Source organism: Brienomyrus brachyistius, chromosome 5 (assembly GCF_023856365.1).
Source record: "Brienomyrus brachyistius isolate T26 chromosome 5, BBRACH_0.4, whole genome shotgun sequence".
Lineage (NCBI taxonomy): Eukaryota > Metazoa > Chordata > Actinopteri > Osteoglossiformes > Mormyridae > Brienomyrus > Brienomyrus brachyistius.
Genome location: NC_064537.1, coordinates 27,491,543 through 27,502,100, shown reverse-complemented (window position 1 = coordinate 27,502,100; position 10,558 = coordinate 27,491,543). Strand labels below are relative to the sequence as shown.

The 10,558-nt window shown below is 42.0% G+C and overlaps 1 protein-coding gene across 2 annotated transcripts; it reads right to left on the bottom strand.

Moving 5' to 3' along the window:
• Positions 1 to 3,912: 3,912 nt before the first annotated feature.
• Positions 3,913 to 6,842, bottom strand: si:dkey-43p13.5 (visual system homeobox 2). 2 transcript variants are annotated; one of them, XM_049014489.1, is made up of 3 exons: positions 6,201 to 6,842; positions 5,400 to 5,557; positions 3,913 to 4,563 (listed from the first exon to the last, which is right to left on the bottom strand). In XM_049014489.1, exons 1-3 carry the CDS (start codon positions 6,439 to 6,441, stop codon positions 4,144 to 4,146), a joined length of 819 nt encoding a protein of 272 aa, XP_048870446.1. In that variant the 5' UTR covers positions 6,442 to 6,842; the 3' UTR covers positions 3,913 to 4,143. The 2 variants fall into 2 exon arrangements, with proteins under 2 accessions (XP_048870446.1, XP_048870447.1); XM_049014490.1 differs by having other exon boundaries at positions 5,400 to 5,554.
• Between the last annotated feature and the right edge of the window lie 3,716 nt (positions 6,843 to 10,558).

Here is a 10,558-nt window from a genome sequence, read left to right as displayed (position 1 = left end):
TGTGATGCAGGGCACAGACACTACAGACAGTTTGGAGATGACAGTTACCATAACTGCAGGGGAAACCTATATGATACAGGGAAAGCATGCGAACGTCAGATATAGTGGAGGCAGGGATTCAAACCCACACCTCTGTTGGATGAGGAAACAGTTCTACCCACTGAGTCTTTGTGTCTTACTTTGAGGCCATCTGTAAACAAAGGAACATGAGCCAATTTCTTTCCGAAGACACGTCTAAAATCCAATTCCGCTCCCATGTAACCAAAACTCTGCATCCGAAGAACAATATGCTATATGGTCCATTGTTTTTGGGAGCGCACGGAATAAACAAATTTTTCACAAGACATATCCAGCCAGACAGATTTTACTGGAAAACTCAAAGCCAGAAATACCTCTAAAACTAAGAATATGTACAAAGTACTATCTGTGCATCCCATCCCAAAACTTGTAATTCACTTGGAATTCCCATAGCAGACAATTCCCCAGAATGCATGGCGGATACACGGCGTTAGCTAACGTGCACTGCTGAATTCTGTAAGGACATATTGAAATGCTGCGCCTGTTTGCGTGGGAGTAACTGCTATGCGCGTCAATGAAGCACAATCAAAACGCCTTTACAGTGAGGAGACAAACCAGTCTCTGACATTTCTCAGACTCGCACGTTTGTATTTTTCCATATGTAGGAATTACACCTCGTCTGTAATGTTACACTTTTCATTAACAAATCCATTGTTGTTGAATTGAACAGACAATAGAGAGATTCTCAGGAAAAAGATTGCAAAAAAGAAATCACTCCTGATTATTAGAGCACCACTGTTCCTTGACAATGCAAGAGTGACATCAAACCTATTTTTAAAGGATTTCAGTATCATTACTTCTTCCGAGAACAACTCAAATGTTTGTATGCTGTTTGTCAGAGGGGGGCGCTCATGCATGGGATATGGCACTAAGACCTAAATGTATTCTAGAGATGGACATGTTATTTTTACTCTTCCAGTAGGTTATTTGCCAACATTTCCAGATAAGTAATTTACTAGCATGAAAGATTTAGGGCGTGACTATGCTTTGATTAATTCGTTTGAGTCTGTTTTTCTTTTGCATTAAAGTAAATGTAGTGGTGTAATCTGAGATTCCGCGCGAATAGTTGGTAGAGAGGTTTTTCTTTCAGTCTGCTGAGCGTCTCTGACAAGACGGAAGGGATGGGGTTGTTGGCGAGGCGCAGCACAAACAGGGTCTGTGTTTTCAGGAGGTCAGATCCTCTCGCCTCCGCTTCAGTGCCCCCCCCCCAGGATAGGCTCTGATTCAGCAGAATGAAATGCGTCAGGCGCCGAACTGCTTTTCCCACCTCGGAGGGGAGCACAACGTAACACGATCGAGAGGAATACAAACCCTCCCGGATGCCACATATGGAAGAGGCCCTCTACTGCGAAACAAAGACGAATATTTTGCTCCCTACCTAAATCAAGGCAATGTCCTGCTGTGTATATTTTATGTATACTACATGATTTTAATTCTTATATTTTTACATGAACATTAGTTTTTTTCTGATTAGGTCTGCTTTGGTTACCTACCATGCAGTGTTAGCCTATGTAGTTTTCTTTGCAGTCGTTTTTTTGGGGTTTAAGTCGTGCATTACCGCTTTCCCGTTTATGTGGGGTAAAGGCAAATGAAAAAAAAGCTTATTAGAACACTTCTTTAAAATGTAAGTTATTCGCTTAAAATGTAGGTTATTCGTTTATTAAATCTGCTTTTTATAGTGCATACTCATGACATACATTTTCAGCAGATGTATTTTTTATTTTTATTCTTTTTCACGCCGAATTTGCTATAGGTTGGGGGGGGGAGAGTTCGGTCTACTGGGTCAAATTTAAGGAGGTCTGTAAATTGATGCAATAGGATAATTTTCATCCGATTCACGCAACGCAAAAAATAAAGAGGACAGGGACACCCGCTTCTTGGTTCTTAGTTACTTATGTGATCACGCATTCGTGGGGGGGGGGGGGATGTTTTCATTTAGGGGTCCCTGGCTCAAAAAATTATACAGAGCATGACGTTTTTTTCCGTCAGCATTTTTATAGCTTTTGCATCTGATCCTACACACGCACACACAACTAGTGGGGAAGATGAGGTGTTAGGTATTAATGTGGCACCTTCGTTCGCGAATTGCACATCAGCAGAAAAAAACAAGTTAACAATTTCACAGAAAGGTATCTTACAACAATTAGGGGAGCAGGAGCACGTTCACGTTGAGGAAGCCGAGCACGCCCCTAGCTGGAGCCGTAGGTGCGTAATCCCTCTCAGATCATTAGCGACGCTAAACAAACGCTAGGTGGTACAAGGGGCCCCCTGGAACACAAGCACTAGATCCACTCACTAATCAGCCACGAAAAGAGGGAGATTGTCTATAGCTAATTAATTACCTCCTAATGAAAAAGGCTTCACGATGATTTATTCATTAGTGCTTTTGAGCTGCAGAGGACAAAGGTACGCGATCGTAGAAAACTCAGTCTCCCTAATTTTGTCCGGCTTCTGTCTTCTATTTAAAGTGTCACTATAAAAAAAAAAAAACAACTGTCCGAATGACTGCTCGTTGTATTTAATGATGGCGTGTATTATGTGTGATTTTGTCAATATAGTTTTCTCGTGTTTGATTTACGTCTTTTCGTAATGTTTGATTTATGTTTGTATCTTCACGCGAGTTTCGAGTTGCAGAACAAAGACATACGGCGTGACTCACTGGTATCTCTAAATTGGCTGCATTTTACAGTTGTGCGTGATCATAGTGAGGGATTGCACTCTGGCCTTGTGCTCTATGCCACCTGAAACAGGCTCCAGCCCCGCCTTATAACCCAGCAGAACAGGAGTAGGTCATGATAGGAAGATAGGTGAACATTACAGTGTGTTGTGACAAATGGTTTTATCCATCCATTTTCTGAAAACACTTGCCCTGTTTAGGGTAGCAGGGGGTCCGGAGCCTACCCCGGAGGCTAAGGGTGCAAGGCAGGGAACAACCCAGAATGGGGCGCCAACCTATTGCAAACAAAGGGTTTTAGTTATTATCGAATTCCAATGGTTCAATCCCAGAATGAGGTTGCTATTAAATCATAGAACATTGTTTAAAAATACATCAATGCATCAAAAAGCATTGGATAGGGCTATAGTGAAAATGAAACACACGCCACACCAATTGCGTAATCCTTTATAAAGTAGTTCAGAAATAGAGGGTACAGTATCCTTTCGAAAACGAGAACGAGCACCACCTACTGGGCGTGAACTTACTCGCATTTGTCATTTTTTATTCATTATATTTATTTATTTTTCACTGCGGTCAGGACGGCATCAGCCTCGCGGAAAACCGAAGGATTTCTTTCCATAATGGCCGTTTTGGAAAGAAGAGTGTCAGCCATTATTAATTATAACATTTAAATAGCATAATAACATTTAAATGTTAAAATGTTGAGTACACGCAATCATTTTTATATACAATTTCTAATAATGTGTTAAATATTCCAAATAAGGTCTTTAACGATTTTAGGGGAATTACAAGATAAATATTTAACACGTATATAAATATTTAAGATGTCTAAAGTTTGAAAATATTATATTTTACAAACTTTACAACCCCCCACCAACGACAACATTCGCTAACAACTGGGAAAATGGCAAAGAAAAAAATACACCAGGTTTCAGTTAATTTTAAATATGTTAATATTTCCTGATTTTTAAATTTTTATTAATTTTATTTCATTGGACAGAAAACTCAGCCTGTATAGCATAAACTCATGTTATGTCTTGATTAAAAAAATAGTAATTTCATAACTGATTGATAAAGATACCCAGATTACTTTAGTCCACAATCAAGTTATCCAGATAAGTATAACCTGCTTTGAATAAAAACGATCGCTAAATACTAAAATAATAGTAATAAAAATATTTATAATAATAGCAGCACGGGACATACATATATAAATTGGTACATATCAGCTGCATGCACGTGTCCCAATGTAAATGAATGAAAAAGTAATTTATGTTGACAAAGGACAATTTAATATTGAATGTTCTTTTTCTGTCCATTCACGGAGTTTCAGACGCAAGTCTTAAAAGGGGGCAGGTTTGAGAAGGTGTTGGCGGTGGGGGGGCCGCTCAGCCCTTGCCCATGTCTGCCGGCGAGGCCTCTCTGTGTGGACGCCGCTCCGGCGCGGATTTAGCGCTGTAGCCGTGGATCTCGGCTTCGTGTTCCCTGGCTTTGGCCCGCAGCTTTGCTATGCTGCAGGATCGAAGCTCGTCGTGGCTGGGGTCCGTAGCCACCTCCTCCGGCACCGGAGTGTGGAACGGGTCGCTGGGGACGGACGGAGACACTGAGGCCTGGGATGCAGTCTGGGGGCAGTTCCTTTTCCGCTGTTTCCTGTCCCCCAGCTCGCTGCTGGGACCCTTAGCATCCTGGTCTCCGTTGTCCCCTTTCTCTGTTGCTACTTCGTTTTCCTTCTCCGACTTCCGGTCCGTCTCCCCCCCCACAATTTTCATCTGCCTCCTCATTTTGGCTCGGCGGTTCTGAAACCAGACCTAAACAAACCCAGCATGGTGAGGTGTTACTGTCTGAGCATGAGAGAGCGGTCAGGACCTCGACCACAAACTCTACAGACGGACCATTACAATCACATCACATGACCATGGGTGTGTTTAGTAAGTAAAGTAGCTGGGATACAAGAAACAAAATGCATTTCTTCACCATTACATATCCATGAAAAACACATAAAACTGTTCTCTTAGCGGTGTGCAACTCAGCAGGTTAAGAATCTATGCTCATGGCCAGTTGGTCAAGGCCTTGGTGCTGGATTGTCGGCTAACTCTGCTCTCTTGAGCCAAGCTTTCATCACTTGTATATAACTTTAGGTAAAGTCTCTGCTAAACAAACAAACAAACAAATAATGTTGCATGAATCTGCTAACCTAAGTGCCAAAGTCCTCTTTGCATACCAAAAAAAAAAAAACATTTACTCATTCCCATCATTAGCTTCTCAGATGCAAAATGATCTCTGAGTCACGGGAGCCAAGTTTTGACATGCGGTGTCACAGCTCCACACAGAATAATTGTTTAATTAAAGTTCTCAATATTACCATCTTGCAAATAAATAGTAATTCCTGTTAGCGTCATCTGGCTCATTTAATAATTCGTGATAAAACAAAAAGGAAAAAAAAATCATATAAACACAAGCATGTATGTTTGTAGTGGCTTTAAAATTCTGACAACCTTCTGTCCACCTGCGTCGGCCCCATGGATCTGGAGCAGCCAGCGTCAAACCCAAAGAGCTCCCTTGGTATATAAACATAGGGGCAGCGGGCAGGATGGCGGGCAGGGCGGCGGGCAGGACGGCGGGCTGAGCGCGGAGAGGCCGCTACCTGCACTCTGGCCTCGATGAGGTCTAGTCGGAGGGCCAGTGCCTCCCTCATGAAAACGTCGGGGTAGTGAGTGGTCTCAAAGGCCTTCTCCAGCTCCTCCAGTTGCCAGCTGCTGTAGTTGGCCCGAGCTCTCCTCTGCTTCACTGGCCTCAGCTCTTCTGGAAATCACGGAGAACCCCCGGCAATTAGGCCCACGCCAGCCAGTGACGGGCGTCTAATTGCTCCAGATTGGATAATTAGCAGTGCTTTCATTAAGGCCAATTAACAAACGCAGGGAAACTGAAGCGGCAATCAATTTATACTCATGAGCCTTCCCGCTGTATGCGTGTGCTTCCATTGTCAGAGTCAAAAGGAGGGTGGTAATTTCACGCTAATCCTTTTCTCACACAAACAAGTCTGGAAATAATTTGCTGACCATATTTACAGGCATGGCACAATTTAATTATTTCTCCCGATTGGATTTAAACCACCAGCACCCAGAAAAAAATCATTATGTCTTGTCTAACATTCGTCACAGGTGCCATTTCCACATCATTCACACATATGCCAAACATGTTTGTTATAAGTATGATAGCCTCAAACAGATCAGTGCTGATTCTGCAACAAAAATATTCTTTAGAAGTGTGCTGCAAGTTGTTATGTCATTCTGTTGAGTTCTTTGTTTAGCGGTTTGGGTTCTTTGGTACACATGTTCCTTTTAACTGGCCCGACAAAACCAGCTGCGATCATTATTGCTAGTTTGTTACTGATTAAAATTTGAAAGCTATATCCCACAGTTGCATCGCCCCAGTTGACACCCACCTTTGTAATCTGTAATTCCTACAAGGCCGGCTGCTTGTGTCGCCAGGAGAAGAGCCTGCTTGCAGGGTTCGGGCTGCAGGTAGCTCTGGAGGATCTCATAGCTGACCAGAGGTCCCGGGATGACCAGGCTGGAGATGTGCGGAGAGCCCAATCTGGTCGGGAAGGCTGGGTAGAAGTGCGCCGGGGACGAGTGAAAGATGGCAGGGGTGAGAGCCGACATCAGCTGCCCAGGGCTGAACATCTCCGGAAGGCTCCGGAAGCTTCACTGAGGATCGAAGGCCCGAGCTAAGAAAGAGCGTGCGGCACGCTCAGGACGAGGCGAGTAATGAGGACGTCGCACATGCAGATTGTGAATGCAGATTAGATACTGATACAGAGACGTGTAATACAATACAGACACAGGATCAAATCAAGTGGCATGTGCAGGGAGGCTCTTCAGCAGCTAGGCTCTTATTGCACAGCCCGATTCAAGAGAAACACGCAGAACAGCTCTAATATAAACTAACGGTGCCCCATTTCTCAGAAAAGCTTCAGGTCTGCATGTAGACAAAGTAATGCAATAAAAAATAAGTGTAAATCCATGAAAATCAAGTGGAAAGTTTTTAGTGGGAAGTCCTTTTAGCAGTGGGGCAGAAGGTAACATTGACTGCCGCCTTGCAGAGAGAGGTGTGAGACGCGGTCCTCCTTACCTGCTCCTTCCAGTCCAGGTACCGCCTCTCCTGTGGTCACATGACCTCACCAGTGTCTACAAACTGAGGACAGGTGAGGAGGAAAAAAAAAAACGCTTCAAAGACAGATCCTCCATCAACTAAGACGTATAAATACAATCAGGGAGCAGAGATAGAATTTCTGAGCAAATATTCGCACCAATTCATCATTCTCTGTGACCCGATTAACACTTTGGCTTTAGTGCAGCGGTCCCCCCACCCGAAAAGGTGGAAACACAAAGAATGGAGGTAATAAGAGTGAAATCTTTGGGCACTTATGTGAAAGACTGGCTGTCTCCCTAATAGAAACAAAGCAAGAGTATTTTTTTTTTAAATTTCCAATTGGAAAAGACATGCCTCCTTTATGTTTACCTTTGGCAAGTTCAGTCCCATTTGTTTTGTATTTTTTCTCCACTAAAGTGGGAAGAGCATATTTTATCACAAGAATTATTTGTATGATTTCATCAAAATCTGTTATATACTTAGATACATAGTCTTTAAAATAAACATGCATACTATCAAATATGAAGACATATTACCCTCACGAGATACTTTTATTGTGTGCAGTTTGTTCAAATGTAAACACATTTACCGGATATGTTGAAAAACACAATAGCTCTACGTAAAATACAGAAAAGTAAATTATTTTTTTTAACAGCATGACGACTCCGTTGTTTTTTCCCCCACATCAATATAATATTGGAGCCAAGAGATAACAGATTATTGAAAGTAATCTGAGCTTTATTTCTGTTCCTGGATGAGGAGAACTCCGTGGTGGAAAACAATCAGACAGGAAGCAGTAATACGATAATTAGAAAGGCAAACTAATTTGACTTTATTGCCCAAAGAGGTTTCCTATCTTAATGACAGGGATCCGCTTGGGTGAAACTCACACTAGTTATATCAGGACTCCGATGCTGCGAGGACGAGATTCTACGTGTAAATACCACCTCAGCGCGAACCAGACGAGGCAGCAAACGGGTCTTCTGTTTCCAATGCGGCAAAAAAAATACCACTTAATCAGTCGCGGAAAACACTTATGATAAAAAAAAATCGCCCAATAATGCATGAGAATACAGCAATAAAACGCCACGTGACATGGGTAAGACCTACACTCTTTCCCAGAACAATACATCTTGGTTTCCAATTGGTTTCCAAATGTTGCTCGTTAGTAAAATAATAATAATAATAATAATTATTATTATTATTATTACTATCAATAACAACAATAACAATAACCAGAATCAGAGTCAAATAGGACTTTCTCACGTCTTCCAAAAAAGAAAGTATCCAATTATTTTATTTTATAGATGCATCAAGTTATAGCCTTCATGAATGAGATCCGGAGTTTAATTAGAATCCTAATTAGAGTTCAATGTGTTGTGATAATTAGAAATATTTGCAAATCAGTTATAATAAAACAATCAGTAGATATTTGGCGTTTCATAGCCTAGAAGTTGTAAGCCACCTGTGAAATCTGTCAAATTTTTCTCAAAATGCAGCTTTGATAGCGCACGGTCTGTGAGGGGTGCCGGCGAAGAGTGATGGAAAGCGGGCTGTCTCACACGCATGAGTGTTCATGAGTGACGGTCCAAAAGGCAGCACCGGTGTGTCGATTAGACCGCATCAGCCAGTGAAACACGCCCCGGTGCTTAATCGGATCAGACAGCACGCTGTTGTCACTGCTGTCACTACTAACCGACAGGCCAAGCTGGCTTTGATCACTTCGCGTTGCACAGGCAGCTGGACTCGAGTCGAGTCGCAGACATGCGCGGTACTGGACTCCCATCCCAGCCTAATGCACTGATTCATGTTACCTGCAAGCAACAGCCTCTCAAATACGAAAAAAACAGTCATCGTACCTGGAAACCGCAATGGGATAATTCTGAGCTTGTTTTAGAAACATGGCTATACCTGATCGAGCTCAAGAAACGAAATGCATAGAAAGACGTCATTGAGGCTGAAGTTGGCGCGATGAAGCTCTCCGTTAAGGTGTTCTAAAATCGAAATCAGATTAGGTTTGACGAACATGTATGGTCTGTTGATTACAGAAGTAATTAATTCATCATCGGAAAGTTTTTCTCCAACAGTAATGACAGTTTTTGCTTCCAGCAATTACGCATTTTAAAAAAAAGAAGAAAAAAAAACAATTAGGAACATAAAGGATACCGTTCTGCATTTCAGGTACCATGGGAACTATAATACCAAACCAAGCAAAACACTATCATTATAGAATTAATCACAAAGATAAACACCGCAGGAATGTAACGCTGCAGAAGATACACTAATGTGTCATTATATAATAAGCAGCTTATTTTCCCTCTAGAAGCTCCTTCCTAAATATTACCGTAAACCTCCTAAAGTGAAGGTTGCTGGGTTAGGTCACAAAAGAGGATATCATATTTCTGAACATGATACTTAACCTGTATTGCTTTGGAAGGCTGTAATTAGGATAAAAAAGTCACTTTGAATAAATGTATAACCTATGCTTTAAAATAATACGCTGGCGGTTTAGTTAAACATGTTAAATAAGCATTATGTAGACGCTTCGGTAGGCTTTAATTAGGATGTATATTTACAAACAGCAGCTAAAAGGATTTGGAAATCACCGATAAATTCCGGGTATAAATTTAATGAGGTGCTGAAGCGATGCAGCAAGGAACTTGTCGATATTTATCAGTTTTACAGATATCTATTTGTAACCCACATTAAGGCTTAAGTATCAGTGTAATACTACGGGTTTTTACTACAGTCTTTACGTAAACATGTCGACTTTTATTTTAATTTAGGTTTTGCCTTGACAAATCCTGGGGGCCTGTGCTGCCTGTATAGACTCCAGGCTAGCAACCTTAAAGACGATAAGCAGTTCAGAAGATGAATGGATGGATGGAAAATAAGGAGGATATATTGATAAAACTGACCATTTTCTTCACAATTTAGATGATTATTGTTGTTGGAATACAGTGGATGGCTGGATGGAGAATGCGATTTTCTCTTGGTTCTTGCAGCTGCTTGATGGAGGTTGGAAGAGCAGCTATATCTTCTGGTCAACATGCAAATCTCCATAAATTGAAAATTGTAAGGAATAAATGACTTCACTGCCTTGTAATTCATGTGGAGTCGAGGGAGAGTAAGACTGGCATCCTCGCTGTTAAATTGGGCATGCGTCATTAGCTCTTAGAGAGACTGCTACAGTATGCAGTTACAGTAGCTTTGTGTTCGCAGCCTCTGTCGAACATCTCTAATGCTCTGCTGCTTTTAAACAATGCAGCCTTTTTCTCGTGATGCGAGGGGCAGCTGAAATTGCACGCTTGGTTTCAACCCATTTCTGACACTGTGTCATAATTTAGCGGGTCTAATTGCTTTCAGCGCCAGAAAGAAATGATTTATGCAGCGCAGCATTGTAATACTGGTGCTACAGGCATAGGTCTAGGCCAGGCCAAGGATTTGACACAAGGCCTAATTCTTTTTGAGAGCCATTCTCAGAGCACCATGTTACGGGGCTAAGCGAAGGAGGCCTGTCGTGTGTGTTTTGGAATAAACGCGTGAAAGACAAGCATTAAAAAACTGACTCGGTTTCACAAACTTGCCAAGTCGCTGAGTGTCGCCATTCTGTGGCCTTCAGGGAAGCAGTGAAATTAGCATCAGGGG

Excerpts from the sequence above, each read along its gene's own strand:
- si:dkey-43p13.5 (XM_049014489.1), bottom strand. The coding sequence starts at position 6,441 with ATGTTCAGCCCTGGGCAGCTGATGTCGGCTCTCACCCCTGCCATCTTT. Across the intron at positions 5,558-6,200 it reads AGGAATTACAGATTACAAAG|AAGAGCTGAGGCCAGTGAAG; the intron begins GTGGGTGTCAAC and ends CGTGATTTCCAG. Across the intron at positions 4,564-5,399 it reads TCATCGAGGCCAGAGTGCAG|GTCTGGTTTCAGAACCGCCG; the intron begins GTAGCGGCCTCT and ends GGGTTTGTTTAG.